The 27,300-nt window shown below is 41.8% G+C and overlaps 1 protein-coding gene across 3 annotated transcripts; it reads right to left on the reverse strand.

Annotated features, from left to right (window-relative positions):
* Positions 1-1,475: 1,475 nt before the first annotated feature.
* RRP1B (ribosomal RNA processing 1B) lies at positions 1,476-27,218 on the reverse strand. 3 transcript variants are annotated; one of them, XM_051770890.1, is made up of 17 exons: positions 25,835-26,980; positions 22,291-22,353; positions 20,914-20,996; positions 20,383-20,440; positions 19,245-19,330; positions 18,136-18,197; positions 15,505-15,634; positions 14,045-14,109; positions 13,355-13,521; positions 13,051-13,142; positions 12,180-12,277; positions 11,673-11,692; positions 11,120-11,248; positions 9,610-10,352; positions 6,755-6,901; positions 5,961-6,027; positions 1,476-4,862 (listed from the first exon to the last, which is right to left on the reverse strand). In XM_051770890.1, the coding sequence occupies exons 1-17, from the start codon at positions 25,965-25,967 to the stop codon at positions 4,672-4,674; spliced, it is 2,334 nt and encodes a 777-aa protein (XP_051626850.1). In that variant the 5' UTR covers positions 25,968-26,980; the 3' UTR covers positions 1,476-4,671. The 3 variants fall into 3 exon arrangements, with proteins under 3 accessions (XP_051626850.1, XP_051626852.1, XP_051626851.1); XM_051770892.1 differs by lacking the exons at positions 22,291-22,353; positions 25,835-26,980 and adding an exon at positions 27,018-27,218; XM_051770891.1 differs by lacking the exon at positions 22,291-22,353 and having other exon boundaries at positions 25,835-26,978.
* Between the last annotated feature and the right edge of the window lie 82 nt (positions 27,219-27,300).

Here is a 27,300-nt window from a genome sequence, read left to right on the forward strand (position 1 = left end):
TTTTTGTGCTGAGTATTACATTCAGCAGCGTGCTAGCCCCAATCTCTCATCTTCCCACTGGGAAAGCTCTTGGTCCATGTAGCATTTCCACACGTCTTCCTTCTCCTAGACCAAGGCTCCTCCTAAGTCTCTGGCACTGGCAGCACTACCCTCCACCACTGCTCCCTCCCACCGAGCCCTGAGGGCTTCCAGGTGTCAAGGCCATGGGCTGAGGGGGCAGCAGGGGCTGTGTGGGGCAGGGCCCGCGGCTCTCTGCCCCTGCTGCCTTCACCCGCTCCCACAAGGCAGGAGAAGCTGCTGCCTGTGCAGACTCTTGTGCCTTGGGAGTGAGAGGTGCATGATGCTCCTCTTGCAGAGACTGCCCGTGGTCCTCCAGACCAGCCACCAGACCTGCAGGCCCTGGTGTGCCCAGACCCCTGGGAGGCTTTTGACACGGTCCCACACGACATCCTGATCTCCACATGGAGAGCTGTGGGTTTGGAGGGTGGGCTACTCGAGGGATGAGCAATTGGATGCAGGGATGCAGCCAGAGTTGTAGCCAGTGGCTCCTTGTCCAGGGGGAGGCCATGGATGAGGGGTGTCCCTCAGGGCTCGGCCTTGGGACCAGGGCTCTGGAATGTCTTTACCAGTGACACAGACTTGGCCACAGCAACTGTGCAGCCATCGGGTTTCAAATTTCTGGTGCCTTCCTCCCAAGATGGATCAGGCAGAGATGACCATGATTAGAAAATCAGCATCTTTTATTAACATGTCCATGGATGAAGCCACACCCTGTCGCTCCCTCAGGACGCTGCACAGGCTCCGGGCCGGCCTCTTTTACAGGACTGTGTTCTGAAGGAAATCTGTTCCCATTTTATCTGGAGGTTTAAGTTTTAACTTCACTAGTGCCACCGGTGTGGATAGATCAGTTTTCTTTGTCTGAATAATTATTTCTGCATTTCTGAAAATTCTGTGCCTGTCAGGAGACCCTGATTAATTTTTGTAATTGATCCTGAGCAGGTGCAGAACCTGTCAGCACCTGAGGTGGGGATGCAGCTCTCTGTGGGATTCCTCTCTATACATAACTCCATGGGGCATGCTGATGGTAACAAACAGGCCAACAGCTTTCAGAGTGTCCATCTCTTACCTGCTTTGGCCCTCTGCAGTACACATCTTGCCATGTTATCACTCCAATTACCAATTTTTATCGTCAAGCAATGACAGTGTGTGATCTACTTGCCTCTCCTGAGCAATCTTTTAGGTGCTGCTCTCTATGGGGAGCAGTTCAAGGTGTATGAACAGGTATATCCTATTGCAAACCTACTCCTAATGTGTCTGAGTCTTCATTAGTTTTGGCTTTTTACACCATAAAAATAAAATAAAAAGAGAAGGAGCAGGTGCACATGGGCAAGAACATCTTTTTTTGTACTTTCAAGTGGCCCCCCAGATGCTATCCTCCCATTTCCCAAATTTACAGATTTAGCCAACATACAATGTCCACAAAAAATACGGTTTATTGGTCTAGATTAAATGATGTCAATGCTTAGACACTGTATTTCTATTAACAGTGCTCTTGCAGAGGTACACAAAATGATATTTTTCTGCCTATAATTAAATCTAAGCACAGGTAATAAATGACAAAAGGCGTTTGATGCTTTCCAAGTCTCATAGCTTTCATAGACTATAAAAGACCTTGCATATCCAATAATTTAAATACAACTTCACATTTTTGCCTTGCTGAATTCATTTTGTGCTTTTGAGTTCTCTCAAAGCTATAAAGAATTATCAACTATTAAGAGTTTGAGAAAGTTGATCAGATTCGTAACAAAATGCAGAGACAATCATTACAAAATACTGTCCTTTAAAAGTTATGTCACATTAGTTGTGACTCAGAGCATAGCTGGCAGCTGGAAAGATGGAATAACACTATGAAAAAAAACTCTATGAAGCAACATCAAACAGATTGGATGAGTTTTTCCTTTCTTTTTTCCCATCAATACATCTCTCCTTACAGTACCATTGTGTCTGTGCAGTGGATATCCCAGATGTTACATTTCTTTCACATTTGTTTTTGTCTTCAGTGTTTATTGGAATTGTCACTATCCAAATATTTTGGGTTATTTGTATTCAATTTAACCCAATCAAACGGCACTGACAGTGAGTTTTGTTGGTAAAGTTGTACTGAATGAAATTCCAGACACCACTGAAGACAATACACACTATATATGTAATATTTACAAAACATTCCACCAGTTTCATGGCACAGATGGATTAAAGATGAATCCCAACAAGCAATCACATCACTAAAATTATAGATCAAAATCTGACTGCCATTTCCGGCCTCTCCATTTAACACCGTGGGCAACGAAATATTTGTACAAGCAACAGGTTCAATGGATCAACAGAAAAAGATCCAGACAACCATTAAATACATTTGCATAATAAGTTATATGTATTAAAACCAAACCAAACCAAAACCAGACAAACCTAAACCAAACCCCAGTGTGTCCTGATTCTGGATTGTTCTGTGCACACCAGACCCACTGACTGATTGTTTGCATCTGTATCCTTGGAGGAATGTGGCATCTTCAACCTAAGGCATTAACAACCATGCACATACAAATGCTTTTATGCATATTCCACAACAGACTTTTCACCCACAGTACAAAATAACAGTACAACATATTGAACAGGCTGTCACACCCTACTTACCATCACCTTGTTTAAAAAAACCAAATCCATTATGCTAATATACAATGAGAATTTTTTAAAACATAAATGAGCAATACTTGCTCAAACAAGTATCATTAATTTTATCAGTGTATTCTCCAGAGTTCTTTATTGATCAGTCAAACAAATATAGCCTAAAACAAAACCAAAACCAAATGAAATTCAGTCCTTCACTGTAAATGAGAAAAGACAAGAGCAAAGTGACTTTCTGGCAGTACCACAAACCATGGACTGTTGCAAACTTAGTGCAAGAACTGGGATGGATAAGAATTGAGCAGCTGAGACCAACCAGCAATCTGCAAGTACACCAGTATTTTGAAGCAATTCTAGATAAGCTACAAAAGAACAGTTTCAATCCACTTGCTTAAGAGGAGTTGTCTGGCAGAGGACAGTCAACACCAAGGACTGGTAAAAAACAGTATTGAAGTATGCAAATATGACACAAAATGTAATTCTGCTGACTGAAATAGCTAAATAAACATTTATCAGTTTATTTAACTGATAATCCAGTTACTATATGACAAGGTAATGAAGCAGGTCCACCCTCTCTCTTACGGAATTCCAGAAGTAACTGAGGGGAAGCTTCAGAAACAGCTTTGCTCTGGCACCAGGTTGTGCTTTCAAGCTGAGCTCTAATGTAGAGATCTGCTGCAAAGCCTTTGCCTCATTTGCATTAGGAAAACTTCCAAATAAAATTTCAAGTCTTCCAATCATATCAAAAGAGTTTTTATTTTCCATTTGCTCTCCCTTTCCTCACTGTTCCTCCAAAGAGAACATTAATGGTCTCTCATGGAAAGGCACCTCATTCTTTACCAAAGAAGCAAAGAAAAAAACAAAACATGCAGGGTAGTGATAAAAGACACGAATAAAAACTTAAAGCCAGGAAACACTGCAGACAGAATTCTTCTGGTTCTGCATCAAAACCAAAACTAAGCTGCCTGGGCTTTAAAGTTTCACCTGTACTGAGAAAGCACCAAAGATTTCAGAGAGACGTGTGTCCCTACCCAAAGATGCACTGCACGGATCTAGCTCGCTTCAGTACAACCAGAGGCTCATTCACTGAATGAGATCTGAGTTCTGGCACCATGTGGTGACACACCAGCTGCTAAAGCAGAAAAACAGGAGTCCTGTCAGACCTTCGGGAAAGGCAACAGTGGGGGTGGGGAGAAAGACCTGGAAATATCAAAGATTTCTCCTGCGCAAGAGCACGATTTCAGTTACAGTGGAGGGAAGAAGCCAGCTTACAATGTGACAGGCACAAGCCAGCTTTGGCACTTGTGTTACTGAAAATAATGTGGTGGCTGTCCCCAACTCAGCAGGCAACCAGCTGTGAAGGTTTACTTGCAGCAGTGACCACTTGAGCAGCGAGGCATTTCTTATCCCAGGGAAAGCTTGCTTGCTACCTGTAAAGCTACTCAAGTCCAGCTGTTATGAAACAGAGACATGAGGTAATCATTATTTCCAGAAGAATTAACAGGATGCCAAGGGTGACACACGAAAAATGACAGAGTAAAATTTTAAAATAATGAACACACGTAGGCTTAAAATCTACATTGCCTTTTTCCTTTTTAAGCCCTATCCAATGAAAGACAGTTTAACAGCATGAAGTGCAAGTTGTCTTACACTGGCTCAAAAAAATAAAAAATCACTGGAACAATCAAACCCTGAACATTCCTTAATTAAATGGACAAGTCTCTTGGGAATGACATGGGCAGAGACCATACTTTTTGTAGACCAAACCTGAGCAGAGACTGGATTTTGCTTCTTTTATGCAAATAGACAAAACAAGTATTTCAAGATACAGCTGAAGTGGTTTCAAAATAGCAATGACCCAGGTCACAATCAGAATTTTGTATATACAATTTGTATTTAACTTAAAAAAATAAAGAAGTTCAAAATACCTCCAGAGAACATTCTAGCTTAGCAAAATGTCCTGTACAAAAGTAGGCCACATCTGTTGGTTTAAAAGAAGTCCACAGCAGTTGGTCTCTTCTTAGCTGACATAGTAAATGGTTTCTTCATCTGGGGTTCTCTTGCTGGGGTAACTGTGGGTGACTTCAGCACCCCATGACGAGGTTTCTGTTCAGGATTGAAAGCCACACGGGAGGGTCCTTCTGGGCTCACTAATATACTTTTGTCAGTCTTTTTAAATTCTGTTGAGAAACAAGCCAACAAGTTAGAAGAAATGCAGCTCCTGGAATAACCGGGCCCATCAAACAACTGTGAAACTGCCCAGCCCTTTAAGTCTGCCCTAGAGCCTTAATTCCACTAAGGATCAGAAGCGTAAGGCTGCAGAGGAAACAAAGAGATGGTGGTGAAGCACATCTCTTAGCAGAGTCCCTTGGAGAACAGGGTCTGCTGCAATCCACTGAGAGGCTGTGAACCATTCCCATGGTTCCACAGACCACCAGAGACCCTGGGCCTACTCCTGAGACACAAGTGTTCCAGCTATCCTGAAGAACACTACTCCTGAGTTTAAAATATGATGATGGCTAAGAAATGTCTCTGCTCTGACTGCTGAACAGCACTGCTCTAGTGTCTCAAGGTCATCCCTTCTGCCAGCAGAGAGGCACTTATCTTTCATTTTGTGCAGCTGTGTTGTATTAACATAAAGACATATATTTAAATATACTGTTCTCAATTTAAACTTGATTTACTGCACACCTCAGTGAGTTGAAAATTAGCTAAATGAATACATGGAATACAATTCTATGCTATGGAGCAAGACATTTATTAAACAGGGAAAACACTGCTTACAGAAGGGAAGTTACATTTATCTACTCGTGACCATCAATAAACCACAGGCAGCCAAGATAAAAAGGAAACTTTGCCATGTTCAAGTCTGATCTTATCAGCATATCAGCACCCTTTGTCCTGGGAAACAAGTGAGCAATGAAAGCTGTGAAACCCACGTGTTTCCCTCAGAGGTGCCCTGCAAACAGGCAGCTCAGGAAGGCGACTCCATCACTCTGCTGCAGTTTTCCTTTTATGAGGCTCCTTCTGCAGGTCAGTAATGCAGCACCCTGGAATTGTTCAAGTCTAGCTGTTGGGCTGAATGTCCTAAACTTTCCCATCTCCTCTGAAAAGGAACTTGAGGAGGGTTTGTAAACTATAGACAATTATTGCAACAAAAAAGGGATCAGAATCATCCTGTTCTAGAGGTGTTCTCTAGGTGTGTGTGAGTGCATGAAGCTTCCCCCTCCCTCAGCCACAAGAGAGACTGTGGACACCCACAGATATATCAGACTCACCAGCAGTCATGTTTTTATTCAAGCCAAATGTGACTTTTTTGCAGCTGGGTGACTGCAGCTTGTTCAGCTATAAAACAAAATGGAGACATGAAATAAAATAAGATTTCTGAGGCAATGCTATGAGTTCTTTTACCTGCATCCCACCAGTGTAAAGCAGCCTACTTCCTTCATCTGGTTTGGAACTGCCCCAATCCTCTTGCACTGACCCTGCTGAGATAGCACTGTTTTTCTAGCCAAAAGCAAACATACTCCATTTGTGGAGAAATAACATACTCTCCTTAATGTCATTACATAATTCAACAACAAATAAGAACATATTTGTGTATTAAATAGAGTGGCCCCACTGCACTCAGGCCTCAAAGTGCTGAGAGGCCTTTAAAAGATATTACATGTTAAAAAGGTTCAGAAAAGAGGGCAGTCTTTTGAAGCCCTGTGCTGTTAAAATCTCCACAAATGGGAAGAAATGGAGGCTCAAAGTCCCTCTGCAAGACTGAAAGTCAGTTTATGCTTTTGCTTTCTTGCAAAATGAGCAGACTCAGAATGGTGGGTGTTCAACAAGAAGGTACTTTTAAAAGCAGAGGGGAGGGAAGAAGAGGTTTTAGAGGTGCCTACAACTCATTTTCTGAAACTCTGGAGCCATATGTGACTCTGTCTACAGGAAAATGCAACAGCATTTCCAGTTTTATCTGCTCATGGTAAGAGTGGAAAAGACAGCACAAGTGAGGTCACACCCTTTGGTGGGGCAGGTCTCTTGGCAAGAGACTTGTGCCTGTCCCTCTGTGAGATCACCTCACCTGCAAGGATGTCCTGGTGGAAGAGATGGCGCTTCTGGCCTTCCTGAAGAACACTCCCTTTGCTAAAGTTGTTTTCTCAAATTTTACAAAATCACTTCCTGGTTTTGCTTTCTTTTTCTTTAATGGTGACAGAGCATCACTGCTTTCCTGTGAGGGAAAGGGAAAAATGCTTCAGTACAACAGTACTGCAATTAACTACACCTAGCACACTGGCTCATCATCATGGTCAACTCTTAAGACAAAATTTTGCAATTAGCACGACTGAAAGCAGAAATTTAAGGCAAGCTCTGTACAGAAATAGGAAACTCTCAGTGCAAAGCACAGACGGAAGAACTAGTAACAGATTTGCCAGGCCCATCAGAGTGCAAACAAACAAGGTTTTCTCCATGTGGATGAGGCTGCCTTATAATTGATCCAGCTCTCCTGTACACAAGTGATTTTCTTCCCTTGAGCAGAAGCAAAAACTATTCTGTGGTACCTCTAGATGCATAAGATACACAACCAATGGACAAACCCAGCTTTGGGCTAAGATGGAGACTCTGGAGAAAAAAATAAAGCGGAGTATGAAGTCTTTACACTCTCAGAAATCCAGCTATTGTGTATTGCTTCTAGTTTGCTGCCTCAAATTCATACCCTTGTGGCATTTAAAGTAATTCTTCCCTCCAGCAGAAGGTAATTCTTAGGGCCTGTACTGGCAGAGCTTTCTAACCTGCTGTCTGCAGACTGTGGACCAGTCAGATAACTGTGGACTACAGTCCACAGTTATGCTTTACATCAACCTACAGATGTGAAATTCCAAAAGCAGTTCACTGACAAGCTGTGGAAAATGTCCAGGGGATATGGCCTCTTTTGATTTGAAAATCACTTGTGCTTTCAATAAAGTGAAAAATCACAAGACTTTTAGCTTCCTGAAATCTGGATACACCTGTGAAATAATGCTGATCTTGTCTGTTTTTTCCCCTTCTCCTCCTCCTCCTCTCTCTCAGGATTTGAAGCTAATTCTTTGGAGTTGTGTGTTGCCCTTGAAATCGAGAATCAAAACATGCCCCTCATTACTGGGCACAAGGCCAGGATTATGTAACTAAAACCAGGAAATAAAACAACATGTTATTTCTCAAGCAACGAAAGCAAAATTAGCAAAGCTTTATTTCCTCCACATTTGTGCATTTTAGCTTTACCCTGCCCTCCTGTTTCTTATCCCAATACTCTCACTCTCTTCCTGACTCCCAAACATCTCTCCTACTCTCCACCTCCCCTGCTCCCACTCAACACACACAACCACCTGGACTGGGGTTGTGCTGCTGCTTTTCCCCTCAGTGCCTACGTTAATTTGTGCCAACAACTCATTTCCTTGAAGTTTCCAGGAACTTTTTGTCTTGAATCTATTTCAGGTCTTGGAGCCTGTTGGTCAATTGCAGTAAAGTTTTATGGAAATAGATGGGGGTGGCATAATCATATTTTCTTAGAAATCACATTTTTATAGACAAAGACAAGGTATGCAACATAGAATATTTAGACCACAGGAGACAAAGCCAATGGTTCCTGCTTTGGAAGCCCTGCAGTGAAAGAAATGCAGTTTGCACAGTGGGGATGTTTTTGGTTCTTCCTGCTCAGTACTTTACTATCAAAAACCAGAAAATGCCAAAGCTATTTTATTACTATTTAAACAATGTTTCAAGATGCATTTTTTCTCCCTTGAAGGGCTGAGGAGTTATACCAACTTCATTTACCAGGCTGCATTACTTAACTAATCCTACAGTTTTAAGTCAGAGGTGAGCTGATGGGCTAGAAACATGCACTTTTAAGTCAGAGGAAGATGGAGTTGTTTTGTATTCAGAATCTCATTTATGTTTTATTAATCTTCTTTCCACTAAGGTGAGACTGCCAGCAAGACTTCCAGGAATGTAACTGAACCCCTAAAAGTGTTAGGGTGAATATGCACATGGAAAGTGAGCAGTTAAAAAGAGCTTCAGTGGTAGGGGAGGGGACAACCCCTGCACTCTCTCTTTTAGCCACACTATCAAAAATATACAGTGAAAAGTGCTTTTTGACTCTCAAATCACTGAGAAAAATCAACCTTATTCTACTTATTGCCAAGAAGAAAACAGGGGTGGGAGGTAGAGGCAGGGGAGAAAAATAGGTTGTTTCCAAACTGCAATGAATACATTTTTGAACCAGACTACAATCAGACCTTCCTAATGAAAAAAACATTGTCTTTATAAGAAACTGGACTGCTCATGAATATGATCATACAGGCAGTGATGACATTAAAGGTCATAGGATCACATCCTCTGTTCCATCTTTCCCCAAATGCCTTCCCCAGACAGCCCTATCAGTTTGTTTAAGATGGGGAAGTGAGTGAGCAAAAGAAGCCACTCCTGGAATTGCTGTGGGCAATTTCACAAGGAGTTTATACTAATCTAAGTGTGTGCTGCTGCTGCAAAAAGGATGCTCCACCTTCCGATTTCTCATTGTTTTGCCAAAATATGCCCTTCGTGAACATGCTGTGAGACCAACCAGAGACACAATGCAAAAGAATAATTAACCCAGGGACCAAAAAAAAAACCAACCAAAAGACAAAAAAAAAAAGAAAAAGAAAACAACTCCATCCTGTAACATCCCAAATTTCAGCTAGATGGGTTCTTCAGGCTGAGTATCTGGCACAGGTTTTAGTGTCATTGCACAGGAGGGCATGAGACTGTGGATTTCTAGGGAATTGAGCTCTTTTTGGTGACAATGCACGATGACATCAGCATTCAGCCCATTGAGCCCCACACTCAGAAAGCTAAAGCCAAATTTGAAATTGAGCCTGGCAGCTCACGAAGAAGGCAGAGAAAAGAATGAGATGTACGTACCCCCTTCCTGCTTTTCTTGCACGCAGTCTCCAGAATCCCGTTGGCTTCGACAGAGTTTAGCACCTCTTTCACTTTTCTCTTCTTTTTCAAGGTTGCTGCATTCTGACTGGAGACTTTCATCCCTTCCAAGCCAACGAGCTTTGTCTTTGTCTTCAATGTGACCTTCCCGGAGGGCACAGATTCAGACCCTGCATTTCTTGGCAGGGTCCCCAGCAATCCCTCCTTGTTGGGTTTCCTGTCACTTTGCTGCAGGAGGGGATCCCCATTCACCAGGACAGCCCCTGCCTTCTGTTTCTTCTTCACAGCCTTAGGAGTTAAGGGTGTGACAGATGGGCTGACACCCTCTGCTGCACTGGCATTAGCTGGTCCATTCTGACACGCTGGTTTCACAGGAACGTTCTGTACTTTTGGATTCATTTTCTTCAGCTGACTCTTTTTACTCTGTTCTCCATCGGTTGGACTGTTCTGTGCAGAGATACTGTGATTTTCTCTGGTGTCAGTTGCTACATTTGTGGTCTCATTGGCCTCATTTAGTAGCAATTTCTTTTTCTTCCTCTCCTTGATATTTTCTGGCACCTTTTCCTGGCTAGAAACATTAGATCCAGATGTTTCAGCTATTCCCTTCTCACAGTTTCCATCAGCTGTTCCAGGATCAGCATTTGGGCTGTCCCTCTTCTTCCTTTTTTTCCTCTTCTTCTGGGGAACTGATGGCATCTTCACACTTGACAGCTCTTCTTTATCCTCTAAATCCATCACAAAAAGAATACCATATAACACAGATGTGAAACACAAAGGTACTTACAACAAGTTAATTCTATCCTGTTTTTGCTCTTTTTCCTTTCTTTTGAAACAGGTGTACCATTTTCCTGCTATCAATCCACATAACAGTTTTACTGTTACGCCTGGTCAGGACACTGCAGTCCACTGACATCTGTCCTAATTAACATTCTGCCAATCATTCCCTGTGGCAACCCTATTTTTTATAGCAGTATTTCTAGAAAGAGTTGTTATTACCCACCTGTCCAGCCCATCAGAAGGGCAACTCAGGGGTTCAATAGTTTGGTTGGATATTTCTGGGCATGGCTGGGCATGTGTCATATCAGTACAAGCCATGATGCTACAGATACTTGCACCTTGTTCTCACTAACCCTCTTCACCTTTCAAGAAACACCCCCAAATTCTTATATTCTAAGTCATCCTGTTTTAAGACTGACATGTTTCTGTTTTCCTGCGTTAAATGCAACTGCTCAAAGGAGCAGTGCAAACAACTGCTTCCAGTTCTGCTTTTGATAGAAATTTTTGAGGTAATGCTTGCCTCAAAATTGGTCAGAGAATTCCCACCACTTTCAAAGAGAACTTATTTTCACATTTAACCTTCATCGCAACAGGATACGAATCAGCACATTCTGAACAAGTGTTGCCTTCTTCAGAACAGCTTGTATCTGACACTTGGCCAAACTGCTCAAGACACTGCAGATTGTCTCTCTTCCAAATGTTGATCTTGCCTTACCTTTTACTTTTTCCAACTCGCTTTTCTTCCAAGGCTTGACAGCTTTTTTCTTTCGCCTTCGCCTGCTGAATTCGTCATCGTCGTCTTCATCTGTAGAAACATCTTCAGGAATATCTTGGGGGAAGATTCCTGTTGAGGAAGGATAAGGTATCAGAAAACTAATAGTTTTATTTCTGTGAACAGCTGTGCTGTTCATACACAGCAGAACTCCCACAGAAAGAAAAAACAACTCCTTTTTCACCACTCAACCTGAAGGAAAATCACTCGATGGATTCCTATTTGTTTAAGTAAAATCAATCATCTTTCATTTAAGGACAAAGTATGGGGTTGCTCGAATTGTGAGGGGGATTTGACCATCTCACCAAAAACATGTAATGTATCTTAAAGAGATTTAAAAAAAAACCACAACCCCCTAAAATAATATTCTTGAAATACATATTAAAAAAAAAGAAAAAAATATTTCCAATACACATAGTATGGGAACATTATATATTCTTTAATGGAAAGAAACTACTGTCTCTGTCTGGTGTTTAATTACTGTCTCTGTCCTTACCTTCTGCTAAGTCCTGGAACCTGAAGGTGGGGAGGGAGGGAGAAAAGAAAAAACAAATCAGTATTACTGGTTTAGTACCAATAATAACAGTAGCAGAACAGTATCACTGGACTTACTATGATTTTGTCAAAACAGGAACAACATATTCTGCACAGGAAGAGCCCATTCAGAAGAGACCTGCCTCAGAAATCCCCAAACTCAAACCAAACCACTGAAAGCACTGAGAAAACAGCAACTTAACACTTCTGTATCTGTGCCTTGCATCACACACAACCTGATGTCACATCCTGCAGCACAAACCCACCCTGTGCAGACAAAACCTCAGCTGGCTGCAGCTGCACCAGTGAGGAACAGCAGCAAAGGCTTCAGGCAGCTCATGCACATCATCCAGGACTGTGACCTGCTCTCGTGACATTGTCACTGGGACAACCGAGGGTGGACAGAAAGCAAAGTGACAGTTGTTTAGGACAGGGTGGCACATGCAAGGTGTATTTCCACAGAACTCACTTTTTGACCAGCTTGTACAGACGTTTTCTGTTCCGGGAAGGTGTGTTTTTCTTGCTCGCCAATTCAAAGAGTTTGTCAGCAACAGCCTTGTAATCAAACTGTCAGAAGGGAAGTACAACAACAAGTTTATTCATGCAAGATAACCCAATGCAACTCATGCTACCAATACCTCAAGTATTGGTAGTTCAGCCACTTCTTTTAAACCCAAAATATTTTTCTCTGTTGAAGTTTACGCCCCCTTCACACATATATACTGACTTTTCCAGATTGTTGCTTCATTAACAGAACAGCTGAACTCAGTATCACTGTCTCAGATGTTCTTAACCTTATTTCTTGCTCAACCTACTTCAAAACTCCCATAAATATTTAGCTTAATGTCAGATTTAAAGTGTGTCATGTCCTAATTCTTGCTTGAAAGCCACAGAAGCATGAAGTGTATCTACCTGCATGTGTGTTTGATGGGTGGATCTGTCAAAAACACTACACTGCACTGGGTCTAGAAAACCCAAATTGTAGTATACTATTCTCGCTCCTATGTGTCCCATCATCCATTACTTTTGCCCTTATTGTCAATGAAACTTAGAGCTGATTGCTTCACCACCCACAGTGACTTGGCATTTAACTCTTGAAACAGGGAGAGGCAGAAAACAGAAGGCATGGGAGAGAGGAAAGAATTATTTAGAATTTAGACTTGGATTTATTTTACTACAACTCACAGAGTACACATTACATTAACATCACCTTACATTAAATCAGAAGGGAATTAAAATTTTGTAATATTTATCCATTAATGCCCTTTATTTTTGTACCTTTTGAAAGGGATGGAAAAAAAGGAGAGGAGTATAAATAACAGAGCAAAGAAGCCACAAACCTGAAGAACAGTCCCAATCCCATTATCAGCCTTTTTATTAATATGCTTTGTTTTTTCAGAGCTCTGCACTGATTTTCTTGAAAAACATCTGTCTGCAATTATAGAAAAAAGACTGAGTATTAATGCTTAGTTTGTTTGAGATAGTAAATCCAAAAGTGCAAGCTTTGTTAAGCACATTTGGAGGGAAGACAGGAAAACACAATTATCCTTACAACACCCTGAACAGAGCAGAAATGTATTTTTCAGAAGCAGATTTTTCAATCCTATCAAGTCTTACCAGGGCAACTTAGAACCTCCTCCTCACCTTTGGTTTTAGGCACCTCCTCCTTTTCCTGTTTGTCTTCTTCAGAAACATCCTCCTCATCATCACTGTTGCTGCCCAGTTCTTTCATCAGGTCCTCGATGGCAAAGGGGGACTGATCCACAATCAGCTCAAAGATTCCGGTGGCGACAGCGTGCAGCAAACACCGACTGTGGGAGGAGAGAGCAGGGACAGAGCTGAAAGGCAGGAGTGTAAACACCCTCCCCTCTCACATTGAAAGAGTGGAAACTTGAGGGACACAGAGAAAGAAGTGGAAGAACACCTAGCTCTTCAGATGAGGGAACTGAACATGTGACTCCTTAAACAGAAGTCCTTCAGTCCAAACAGGATGCTGATGTCCCTCTCTTAATTTTCACTGCTTATATGTTGCTCTATAATACATTGCAACAACAAAGAAGACAACCAGCTCAGCTGCTCTATGCATGTTAAAAAAATAAAATAACTAGATATATTAACCAACAGAGGTTGGTTATAGTCGTTATAAATCCATGATTACCTACACCTTTGATAAACAAGTTATCTTCAAATGACTGTGCACATGGCTGCTAAAATAACCTTCTTTCTCTACATTCTGAGGTTAAGACTCTTCTTCAATCCATTTATTACCATGTGGAGTGGTAAATGCAGATTTTCTAAATTCTTAAAAAATATTTGTCTTTTCATTAAACTTACTCCTTTGATTTGGCAGCAAGTCTGCAGAAAGGTTCAATGAACTTGAGATTCTGGTCTGCTGTGAGCTGCATGATGAGAAAGAAAAAAGTAGTGAGTACAATAAATATTGTATGTGCACACCCAAATTCCCTGAATATTTGGTGTTTGGGGGATCTTCTTTAACAAAGTCTTTCAGTATACTAAGTCCAACTGACAGGAGTATTTAGGGACTTTTTGTTACCACTGCTACTATTAATTCCCTGATATTCCCTGGAAGTATTATAAAAACAGTGACTGTCCTGCAGATTTTATTCTGCTGAGTACAAAAATATAACAAAGCTTCTTATTTTAATTATGGAAACATAAAGCAGAGAGAGCTTGAATAATTTCATGCACTTTCACAAAGAAGGTCTGTAGCAGACAAGAATAAGATCTGGATGTCTCTTAACTGGACTCCTTGGACCAAAACCCTGTCAGCTCCAGTAGTGCTAAAGATAAATATCCTTCCCTGAATTCAATTCATGAGCATCATCTGTGGTTTCAAATGGTCGAGGGGACTAACTCCTGAGGCTTAGCTACAGTTTTGTGTCTGTGGAGCTGCAGAAATGATTTGGGCTCCAAGTACAGGCACTTCTCTGTTGCAGAGATCTTTTCTCTCACGCTCCACAACCCAGAAGCACAAAAGCTGCAGGCAGGATTGCTTGCAATGCTGCAAGGAATACAAATGGAAAATTGCTAACAGCTTTGCCCATTGCTAGGAGAAGTATCAGAGGCCAGAGACAAGGGAAGGTAACTGAGCAGGAGTCTGGGATGAGTGTGGGGCTGCAGGCAGAGTGCAGGGACAGGAGAAATGCTCTTTGGAAGATGTTCAGCAGCAACAGCTGCAGTAACAGGCTTCCAGTTGCTGCAAAACTGGAACATCAGCCAAAATTAAGGGCAACTGCAACAGCAACATACAGCAGAACAAGACAGATTGTCACCAGCAAACCCAACAACTGGATGTGGAGGGTAAACTGCACAATGCACAGGCAACAGTAAGGAAATATCAGACAGCTTTGAAAGCTCACTTTCTTCCTCTATTTAAGTGTTACACAATGAGCCAAGAGCAGGCTTGATGTCGGGTTTTGCAAAAGCAAAGACTGGAAAACATGTTCACACAAGGGAGAAGACACTAAGTCCCTTCTGTTGAAACAAACAAATGAGACTGGTCTAACTTTTCTATTGCTATTTCCAACCTCAATTTGGAGCAGCATTGCAGTACTCAGGAACTTGAGAGAAACTACCATATCCTCACTGTCAAAGACATGAATAAAAGTAAAAGCATAACTTGTAGTAAGTCACTTTCTTCATGCTTACTCAATGTGTCTGGGTTACAATTAAAACTGTTAAAAAATACATGATGCAAAAATGACATTTCTTCTAAAATGTTGCATGCTGTGGTTAACGTTAACCAGGAAGAAAATGACAACATATTTTCTAACCTCCTTTGCACCAACTTTAGCCAATTCATCCAGATAGATATCAATGAAATGTAACTTTATCCCAGTGGGAGAATTGCTGTCTGGGTCCATAACTTCTTTCATTAGTAGTTGCAGCAATGGTTCAACTAGACTAAAAAAAAAAAAAGAAAAGAGAAAAAAAAAGAAGATATTCATATTCAATTGCTCATGCTTTATTTGCCTTGAAAACAAACTCTAGTCATTCACAGCTTTACCAGCTCTTTACAGTTCTGGACAGATATCCAACATTCATGAGAAATAAATCCAGAGGTCAATTTTCACATCTTAAAGCAAACTTTGAAAAAGATCAGAACTCCTTACGATTGAGATGATTTTGCAGCATCAGACAATCCACTCAACTCAGTTTGCTACAATGAAAATCACTGTTTTAGAATTCACACCTTAATTTTGGCTGAAGGTTATTATGCCATGTTATTGATGGATAGGAGGAGGAATTCTGCCATTTGAGCAGCTGTCACATGCATCCATCCTTGATGGGCAGCACCTTGTACCCTTCCATTTGAAGGTGGAACTGTGCCACTGCTAAAGCTGGGTCTGGCATTATTGTGAATAATTAAAATTGCCCTTGTTAATGACGAATAAGAGAAAGTTGTAGGTGGGAAGTTGAGGTGAACATAGATAAGGGAAGAGAAAGGGTATCTGGAAAGAAAGGGAAGAGAACGTGAAAGAACATAACTTGTTCAGATAGAAGTTGCCAGTGGTGGTAAATAGAGGGAAGTGAATAAAAGAAAGAAGGAAATAACAATAAAGAGAATTCATTCACTTGGGTCTGTGAGGGGAAGGATTCTACAGTCAGTGCAGTAAAATTCTAAGTAACATGCCTCCACTTTCCTTTTTTCTAGAATCTACCTATAGAGGCACAAATGAGACCCAGTTTCTAGATACAGGTCTTCTACATAGCCAGAGATGCCAGTAATTTTCCTTTACAGTTAGACATGATGATAGGAAAGGAAGAGAAGTCCATGAGACAATCTCCATTTTGGTCAACACCCAAGGACTAAATTTAATACTGAACCTTCTCAAACTCATTTAAACTGTGCAGACTTTGCTTTTGTTAAATCATGTTATTCACTGTCCCTTAGAGCAAAACAGTTACACTGAAGAACAGAGTGAGAGCTAAACTAGGCATAAAAAAGTCACCATTCCAATAGTTCAAGCCAGAACTGACTGAGATGTGTATGAGTAGCTCTGTGGCTCAGTTATTCACTTCTGGGGTACCAACAAATACTGCTGGAGTGACACTGCTCAGAGACATGCTCTTATTGCTGCAGCTGAGCAGCAATTGTGACTTTTTCCCATTTCTTTTGTGTGTTTTTTTTTTCTTTTCTTTTCCCCAAGGCCTATCATTGCTATCTTTCAGGAAAGTGAAGCTATTTATATTCCAAGATTTCTCCCGTGGCGTTCTTTGGCGCTTCCTACAATTTTGCCCAGAACAAACGTTTCCAGTCCCAAAGAGAATTCAAAGCATCCAAATCCACAAAGATTATTTCAGTTTAATACACCTTCTTTCAAAAGCATTTTAAAAGAAAAGAGAAATGAAAGACATGCCAGGCAGCTTCTAGGTTCCATTTAGGAGGGAAAGGCAGTTCTTGAGCTCCCTCACTCTGCAAAGAAAGGAATCATGAGATTCTCTTCCCACACTGCCTGCACTGGTGGTGAACAGCCTTCAGGCCATCCTTCCAGTGGTACTGGAAAAATGGAAGCCAAAGCCATAAGAAACCTTGTCAGAGATCAGTTTGGGTGATCATGTCTCTGTGTGGGGAAAAAAGGCTTTGGCTGTATCAAACCCCCTCCCACACCTTCTGCTCCTGTCAAGGAACATTTTCATCTCTTCAACCTTTTGCATTTACTCAATGCAAAATTAAGGTGGAACAGGAGGAATGTGGGGCACTTCAGCTTTGCATTCCTTTGTTCTTCCACAAAAACATGCCTGGATGCATTCCACATTTCAGAAGGCAAGAGAGAGAAAGGATAACCTTAACAAGTGATTATCAAGCACTTTCAATTAAAAGGCTTAAATCTCTCCATCAGTTTAAAGACAGAAGGCTTAGAAGTGGCACAAGAGCTCTAGATAGGGCAAGTGACTGCAATTATTTGCCTTTGGATAGAGTATAATACAATCCAAATCACTGATGTACAGAATAAACAGGAAGATAGTTTACAGTTAAGGAGTTCTGCCTTATCAAAAGAGAAGTCACCATGATTAAACACAGTAAAATAAAAATAAAAAAAGTCACAACCAATCAGAAAAACAACATAAACAAACAAACGAACAAAATCCTTTTCCATATTTTCTGGGATGAAGGTTCCCTGTCTAATCTCTCTGCAGATGATATTGTATTGACAGTTCTTCTGGCTAAGTCAGAAAATTAAATACACTAAATACTGTATCTAAGTTGAAGAAGAAGAAATGTAACACCTGACTGTTTCTAAACTACGTAAGTGATCTGAAGAACAAATAAACCTTAATGTTAAGACTCCGTAACAGAGCCAGCTATGGAAACAAAGGATCTATTTAAATGAAAATATATTGGATTTAAGGTAAATTGGGTGACTTCTTTATGATGCAACTCCATTCAGGAATCTCCTTACCTTTCATCCCATTCATTTCTTTTCAGCACTTCAAAGGATTGTCTCAAAATCAGACGCATCAGCTGCAAAGTACAAAGTTTGTTATACATGCTCGTGAAAACAGGCAAAGGAGTCATTGTCAATGAAACAAGAACAGACTTCTTAGTAAACTTCTTTGTAGCAAGAAGGTGGAAGCTGCCTCATGAACATTTTGAGAGGCTGGTCTATCATGTAAAGCAACAGAAGGATGCTGTGAAGCTCAGAAGTCAACAAACTATTTTCATATACTAAGCACAGAAACATCCATGACCATTTCCTCTATCAGCTTCCTCTTGCTCCATCACTCTGATTTCTCCATAAGTGCTGCCAAATCTAAGAAAACTCACAGCTTCAACTGAAGGAACAACATGGGACAGATGACAACAATAGTAATTTAATTAACTTGAAACTTGCACTAAGAGACAGTCATATGTAAAATAGCTACATTCAGCTGGCTCAAAACACTTCACTTACTGAAATAACTGGTATCTGCTAACACTGTGAAACAAAAATCAGCAGTGAATGTGCTGCAATTAACTTTTTTCAAAGACAAAGATTAATGGGATTTTGTTCCTTACAAAAGCAGGTCTTTTAAGATTCTTCTTTCACTGATTTTACTGCTTGTTTTAATATACTGTTTCCTATAGAATGAATTCAGACAGCTGAATGTACTACAGTGGATACTTTAATGGTAGAAAATTAAAGCTCTAGTTACAATTACTTTATACAGAGCCATAAAGAAGTCTTTAAGCAGTCTGATCTAAATAATTATGTTGGTACATAATTGAGATTGATTTGTATATGGAATATAAATACTATGAGAATAATCACTATGTTATAAAGGCAGACAAGAAAGCACTTGAGCACTGTATAAACTGCAATGGCTTTTAGATTTGCAGTGGTGAGTGTCAGCCTTTAAAACAAGTATCTTTTGCAATGGGTCATGAAGATGGTCCCTTGTCTTGTCTTACAAAATACATAAATGCACATTCAGGCAAAGCTACCTTCCAGCACACCACCACCACCACATCTCTTCTGGGAGAAAAACTTGTTAGGTAAAACACAGATTTATATTTTAGCTGTGCTATTACCATGTAGTACTTGTCGAGGCGCAGGCTGTCTATCCCGGTCCACTCACGGCTCATCGTCTGCCAAAATGTCTGGAGGAACAGGTGTCCTGGGAGAGAGTGAGGGGAAAAATACCTGCATGTCTGGCACAACAAGTTATCCTGCTAACCTGAAAGAATCTCAGGAAATCCCTTCCATGTGAGAAAGGGACGCAGTTCCCTAGGGAAGTGCCCAGTGACAGAGACGGAGCTATGGAAAGACATGCTTGAGACTGGTATAAGAAGTCAATTAAACCTGAGAACAGCACAAGAAAAGACACACATCTACTTATAAAGTTTAATTATGGGACTGCTTTGTATCCATTTTGTGTTTTGTTTTTTTTTTTTTTTAAGCAAAGTTCCACTTTCCCAATAGTTTTATTCCTTACTAGGGGCTTGTTTTGATAGGATAAAGTTCTAGCAACCAACACATTTATTTCTGCATGAAACTGTAAATCAAAAACCCTCAGCAACTATAAGGAAAATGCTTCCAATACAGTTAGTCTTGAGATGTAGTAATACCTGAATTTTAACAAAAACATTTAGCAAATAATATTTTCAGTATGAACAGCATAAAAATTCTGGTCAGATTCACACATCACAGAAGGAAAGTATTTCATGGAAAATAAAATTTTAGTGTCAGTAAGAGTTGCTCAAAAACTGGATCTTTCATGACATCAAACAAGTGAGAGCAAAATATCCATTCTGCACCCTTTTCTATCCATGCAAGTTTTAGCACTGACTGAGCATTGTATTTCAAGTGCATTTTGAATTATTAGAGGCTTAACAATCATGAAACAAGGTTGGTTTTGAGCAGGAAATACACAGAACAGTCTGTGCAGAATGGAGAAGCAAGGGAAGAAGTTTGTTTTGCTATCCATCCTGCAAAGTCTCCCCCTTATCACACTGGAGATACAACTCTTCCTCTGCAACAGCCACAAACAAACTGCATTTCATGCTTCCCTTAATGCAATCACACACACCAGCTGGACAAAAAGGAAAGGAAAAAACCAAAGAGCATCCCTATCTCTCTGACTATATTCTGGCACTGTGGTAGTGGCCTAAAAAATCACCAAAAATTAAAGTACCTTAATAAAGCATTAAATAATTAAATAGTACTTACGAGCTTCTGTATTTTGAAACACATGCATAAGCTGTGAGATATTTGCTGCAAGTTCCTCCTAAAAGTAAATAAATATAGTTAGTGTAGCACATGTCAGAGCTTGGTCTCCTCACTAAAGACACAACTAGAAAAAACAGGAAGTAAAAATTTCATGAAACATCCCTCAAAATGAAAAATATTCTCTCAACAGCTGCTTTAGTATTGCAGTTACCCTTCCACTGGGATTAGGTCAGTTGGAAGAGAAGTTTCAGGGGTATCAAAACCTGTCCATTTCACCAGATCTCTGCACAAATCATCTTTCTGACAGCAGACAAAATTAAACTAGCAGGAGGAAAATCCCGTGTATTTGAATTAACAAATGATATAAAACTTTAGGGGCACTCTTCTCAGACAGGTCTTTGTGGAGCTGTTCTGTGCTGTGTGTGAGATAAATGTTCAGACAGACAAGTGATCTGAAAACTGATGAAGTTACTGAGAGCTGGGACTCCAAAACCAGACACACTCAAGCAAATATACAAACAGTTACTATACCTGTAGCAGAGGTTTATCCTGCATCCACATACAATAGAAGAGGCCCTTCCATATTTTCAGCAGTTCTTCCTGGCTGAAGCCACCTACAGTATAGAAGAAGTTGGAATGAAATGAAAAAAAAGCCCCCCATTTTCACGAAAATATTTTCATGCAGTTCCCCTTCTTTCTTCTCTGGTTTTGTTGTATCCCTTGGGTAAATGTTGGTTGCTTCTGTAAACACACTAATTAGAAGGCAACTTGTGATTCCACCTGGTGCCAAAGTAAAAAAGATTTCAAAGAAACCACAGGTGAGATGAATACCAAGATAATTCTGATAAATCTCTCTGGCATATTTTTAGCACCAAGTCTAAAAGACATTTTTAATGAGGGCATCATAACTATTTTTGCAAGAGAGGTGCAAATCCTCAAACATAACTGATATGGCTTTTTGGTTTGTTTGGTTTTTTTTATGTAAATTCCCACTTTACCAATAATTTTATTCCTTACTAGGGGCCTGTTCTGATAGAATAAACTTCTAGCAATCAACACATTTATTTCTGTATGAAACTGTAAATCAAAAACCCTCAGCAACTGTAATGAAAATACTTCCAATACAGTTAGTCTTGAGATGTAGTAACACTTGAATTTTAATAACAATATTTAGCAAGTAATATTTTCACTATTGACAGTATAAAAAGTCTAGTTAAATTCCCATATCAAAGAAGGAAAGTATTACATGGGAAATAAAATTCTACTGTCAGGAATAGCTGCTCAAAAACTGGATCTTTCATGACATCAGCTATGTTCCTGAGAGGTAAAATTATAACAGTATATTGTTACAAGCCAGCTACAATGACCTACTACAGCTATTTTCAAACTATGACCTATTAAGTACTCCCAAGTAATTGCAAGAAAATCACTTTAGAAAGGTAATCATCTTCAGTGAGCTCAAATCTCTTCCAAAAAGATCACTGTCACTTTTGACAAACTTTCAGGGGTCTCCCAATCAAAAAGCCTGAGACCCAGTGCTAGATCTAAATTGTGCATCTCCTCCTTGGACCAACTCATTTGAAAGCAATTCTCAGTCCTGCATCACTTAGACAAAAAAAAACTACAAACACATTAGTTGAATTGTCTGCAGTTGTGTTTAGTTAAAAAGAAAGGAAGTAGAGCTGAGAGAGGGAAATATGCAAAATGCTATGCAGGAAGCAACAAGTTCAGTAATATTAAGCATTAATTATAAATTTAACTTAGATTTGACAGTAATGGTAAGATTAAATATGAAACAATTTAGTTCATTATTTATTAAAATTAAATATTGAAATGTTAAAATTTGAAATATTAATATTTTAATATATTTCAAAATATTGAAATAATAAAATTAAGAAGATTTCTTACCAGAATTATATGCTATACACATATTGGTAAGAAGCAGGCTGAACCTCACACGCAGCATTAACCCTACAGAGACATGGGACAGTCATTTGCTGCCCATAGAGATGGCTCAGGAGTTCATAGAACTGAATCATAGGATCATTTAGGTTGGAAAAGCCCTCTAAGATCATCAAGTCCAACCATTAACCCAGCACTGCCAAGGCCCCCATGTCCCCCAGTGCCACATCTACATATCTTTTAAATCCCTTCAGAGAGGGGGACTCCACCACAGCCCTGGGCAGCCTGTTCCAGGGCTGGACAAACCTCTTGGTGAATAAAACACACTTTCCATGAGGTTGCTTTTCATACATAAAGGGCTTTTTAAAGTGTCCTGGGCAGTCCTGTGTCCATTTGACATAGGATTTTAGCCAAAAGGTTTCAGAACAAATTTCTTATCCTACTCACTCAAAAAGTAGTTTCAAGATTGTGTTTTCTGTTTTTCAACTTTATGTGCCATCCCCAGCCACAGCTGGAAAACAATAATCATTCAAGCAAGGTTACTTTAAATCTGAATGTACTGTTATTAGCAACCACAGTGCACAAAACTGAAGGCCTTCTTTACCTTAAAGCTACTTTGAGAGAGATTTTGGATTTAGGGCATGATTGTAACTCTGTCCCTGTCCCCCAGTGTGGGGGTTTGGATTAGTAATGTTACTCTCACTGATACTTTAATGCAAGCCTCGTCAGCATTTCTGTTTGGCATTTAGGCTGCTTTGACATTGCTACCATTAAAATTATTGCAATTTTTCCTATTCTAGGTAGTCTCCAAGGATGAGATCCACACAGTCACATTTCAGTGGAAACTATGTAAATGCCTTCTAGATCTGGGCCCAAGTAAGTGCAGCTCTATCAGACAGAAAACCACCCAGCAATCTTTCCTCTTTTACTAAGTTATTTCCCTTTACTATTCTTCCATCAATTCCTTTATAAACACACCCTCCTATTTTTAGTGGCAGAGTACAGCATGCTCTTCTCCTTCAAGGCAGCTAACAAGAAAAAGAAAAGCCAAAAAGGATCTCTTCCAAGGAATAAGGTGCTCATCCAAGCTCACCTGCACACATGATGACTTCAGTAGTTCTGTGCATTCCACAGAGTTTAATTTCTCGCTGGAAATTAAGAGCTCTGGCTCTCTGGAGAAGCTTCCCCAGCAGAGACCACTCTGAGCAGTCCTACCTATGAAACACCTGACTGAGGTGAACATCAGGTGAACTCCAGCACTTCCCTCAAAACTCAGCACGTTCTCAACTCCTCACGTTAGGGCATCTTACCTGGGCTGTGAGTCTCATCCTCTCAGAATGCTGGATGGATATAAGGCTGCTAATTAGTAAATAAATTTTAAAAAATTCTCTCTCCTGACCATGCTTTCTCTCCAAGCCCAAAGAAGTAAACCTTTACTTCAATACTATGAGTTTGACTAGTACTTGACAGTAAGTAAATCTAAGAGCTCTGGAAATAAGTCACCTTTGTTTCCTACTCATTTGCGTGTCATGGTGTGCTGATTTTAACGTGCAAAATGTTCACATCCCAACTGAGCAGTTTCCCAGTGGTGGGTTCATAATGTCTTAAGGGAGTAGCTGCACCTGCAGCCTCTTCCCTCAGTTAGGGCATTCCTGTCCATCCTGTGGCTGCTTCCACAAACTCAAAGGAATCTGCACTTTGCAGCGGGATGCACAGAGCACTGCTGAACACAGAGAAGCCATGAACAGCTTAGGAAGTCTCCAGAGCTAAAAACAGCTAGAGGGTCAGAAAGTACTTGGGAGGTATATGATGTACACTTGCTTGTACTAGTCCCCAGGCTATCCTTAGGTCTTGGATAACTGTCAGAAATGGGATAATGGGCTGTTTGGCTCCCTGGCCTGACCCTGTAAGGTTGTTCTGTGTGCCCTTCCCTCTGTGGCTAATGGGTCAAATACTATTTGTGTAGGGAAGAAACAATATCTGTTCCTCAGTGTCTTTTCAAGGAATTGAACCAGCATTCCAGGTGCAGTTTAGATCACAAGATCAGGTCTAGGCTAATTCCCCAAGCCAAAGGGGTGTGGATGCATAAACCTCTGTAAGTTTCCCAAATGCTGCAGGAAATGTTATGAGGTCAGACTCAGTGCTCTGAAAATGCTCATGACCAGATTCCCTTCCTCATCGTGTCCAGCTTACACCATATTGTGCTGGAAACAGCAGTCCAGAAACACTGGAGATGCCCAAGATCCCTTGAAAATCTCTGCACTGTGCTCCTGATCACTTCAACAGGAAGGTTTACTGAGCTGGATCCATGACTTCACACAGTGCTATGACTGACCTCATAAGCTTATAAAATATATGAATATAAAATATGAAAGTATAATATATATATATAAAGATAAAATACTTATATAAATAATATAATATGTATAATATATACCAATATATAAAACATAGACACACTATGTAGTAATATATAATTTAAATATATATATATAATTAAATAATGTATAAAATAGCTTATAAATATATTTTTTACATAGAAAATGACAATTATTTATTTATATATTATATATGTTATATATACTTTTATAGATAGATAGATTATATAATATAATCTATCTATATGTATATCTAATCTATATCTATTATATGATATAACCTGCAACCATGTGGAAAGAGTGCACAGGAGGCACTTTCAGGTGCAGGCAGCTTCAGACTGCATTGCCAGATTCAAACTGTCTCCAGGGACATCACTGAACTCTTGGATCTAAGGTGCCAGTACACAGCTCCAAGTAGGATTTTTGGAAAAACTTAGGAAAAAAAGCTTTTGATACCATGAATGTGGAGGTAATGAGTAACCCAGACGGGTAACACAGAATCAACAGCAATTATACAAGTGCTGAAACACTCCTGAGCTTTCCTCAATTCCCTCCAATGCTCCTGAACACGACTCATGGAAGCAGGCAGCCACCACCTCACAGAAAAAATTGAAAATAAAACTTTATGCTGCACATACGGGGCTGTTTCCAGCCTGGATCAGTTCAGCGCATTTACATCCTGTTCCTGCGAACGGGAGCACATGAGCCACCCCGCTCCCATCCCGGGAATATTAATGCTGCCAGCAAGACCCTCCCGCGGTCCAAGGGGATCTTCCCCGAGCCCTCCAGCCTCTCCAGTGCCCGGAGACACTTCAGGGGGCGAGGAAACACGAGTCGTTCCGCTTCTCTAAGGGCAGCCGGGGGATGCTGGGGGAGCTTGCGGCAGCAGCGGGGGGAATACTTCTTACTGATGAGATACACGCGTAAAAGTAAAAAAAAAAAAAAGGAAAAATAAATAAATAAATAAATTTAAAAAAAAAAAAAAAGGGAAGAATAACAACGAAAAGAACCCCACAGGAGGCGGGTCTCGGCCCTCCGCACGCACGTGGTTCCCTCCCCATCCCGTCCGCCCGCCGGGGCCGCCGCTCCCCCCTTGCCCAGACGGCGCCGGGGCCGGTCCCAGACCCCTGTCCCAGATCCTTATCCCTGTCCCGGTCCCCCCCGAGCCGTACCGGCGGGGCGCTGGGTCCGCACTCCGATGTAGCCCCGCAGCTTTTTGAGGGCGCGGTCCCGGATGCGCTTCTCGTTGGCGGCCAAGCGCTGCGCGAACTGGACCTCGGGCGGCTGCAGGGCGGCGGGAGCCATGGCCGGGCCGTGTCCCTGTCCGTGTCCCTGTCCCTGTCCCTGTCCCTGTCCCCGTCCCCGTCCCGTCCCTATCCAGCCTCGTCCCGTGGCTGTCCCGGCCCGTCCCGGCCGGGCCCGTCCTGCCCGCGCCGCGCCGGGCTCCGCCTGATGCCGTCACGGGCACCGCGCTCTGCCGTCACCGCGGGGAAGGCGGAGCGCCGGGATGGGCGCCGGGAATGCCCCGGGAGCGCCGTGGGAGGGACTCCGCCGTCGGTGCGGGAGCTCAGCGGGGCGGGGACACGGGAGGTCCTGGGGCTCCCGGGACCCCACAGGATCATTTAGGTTGGAAGAGACCTCTGAAGTCATCGAGTTCAACCTGTGACTGATCCAACACCTTGTCAGCCGGACACTGAAGAGCCACGTGCAGCCGTTTCTTGAGCACCTCCAAGGACGGTGACCCCAGCACCTCCCTGGGCAGCGCATTCCAATGTTTAATCACCTTTTCTCTGAAAAAATTCTTCCTAATGTCCAACCTATGCTTTCCCTGGCCCAGCTTAAGGCTGTGTCCTTTCATCCTGTCGCTGGCTGACTGGGAGAAGAGATCGACCCCCCACCTGGCTACACCCTCCTGTCAGGGAGTTGTAGAGAGCCACAAGGTCCTCCCTGAGCCTCCTTTTCTCCAGGTTAAACACCCCCAGCTCCCTCAGCCGCTCCTCATCAGACTTCTGCTCTCCAGACCCTTCACCAGCTCCCGTTGCCCTTCACTGGACTTGCTCCAGCTCCTCAGTGTTGTTCCTGAATTGAGAGGGCCAGAACTGGATAGAGCTCGAGGTGTGGCCTCACCACTGCCGAGCACAATCACTGCGCTGCTCCTGCTGGTCACGCTTATACAGGCCGGGATGCCACTGGCCTTTTTGGCCACCTGGGCACACATGCTGGCTCACGTTCTGCTGACTGATGACCACCATCCCCAGGCCCTTTCCCACCTAGCAGCTTTCCATCCTCTCTTCCCCCAGCCTGTAGCATTGCAGGGGGGTTGTTGAGACCCAAGTGCAGGACCCGGCACTTCACCTTGCTGAACCTCATACCACTGTCCACGGCCCATCGATCCAGCCTGTCCAGATCCCTCTGCAGACCCAGCAGATCAACACTCCCAACAAGCTCAACTCGGTGTCTTCCGCGAATTTACTGCAGGTACGCTCGATAATGTCACCCGCTGGAGCCGTCAACACAGCGACAACGCAGCAGGGCCGGGCTCCCGCTCCCGGCTTCCCGGTGTTATCCCGGTGTTATCCCGGCGTTGTCCCGGTGTTGTCCCGGTGTTTCCCTGGGCCGCTCCGGCCGGGACTGGGGG

This window comes from Manacus candei, unplaced genomic scaffold (assembly GCF_025592945.1).
Source record: "Manacus candei isolate 608988 ecotype Guabito, Panama unplaced genomic scaffold, ASM2559294v1 h1tg000126l, whole genome shotgun sequence".
Taxonomy (NCBI): Eukaryota; Metazoa; Chordata; class Aves; order Passeriformes; family Pipridae; genus Manacus; species Manacus candei.

Coding starts and splice junctions, on each gene's coding strand:
- RRP1B (XM_051770890.1), bottom strand. CDS start 25,967: ATGGCTCCCGCCGCCCTGCAGCCGCCCGAGGTCCAGTTCGCGCAGCGC. Junction 20,441..20,913: donor AGGATAAACCTCTGCTACAG/GTATAGTAACTG, acceptor ATTTACTTTTAG/GAGGAACTTGCAGCAAATAT. Junction 11,693..12,179: donor CTGTACAAGCTGGTCAAAAA/GTGAGTTCTGTG, acceptor CCCCACCTTCAG/GTTCCAGGACTTAGCAGAAG.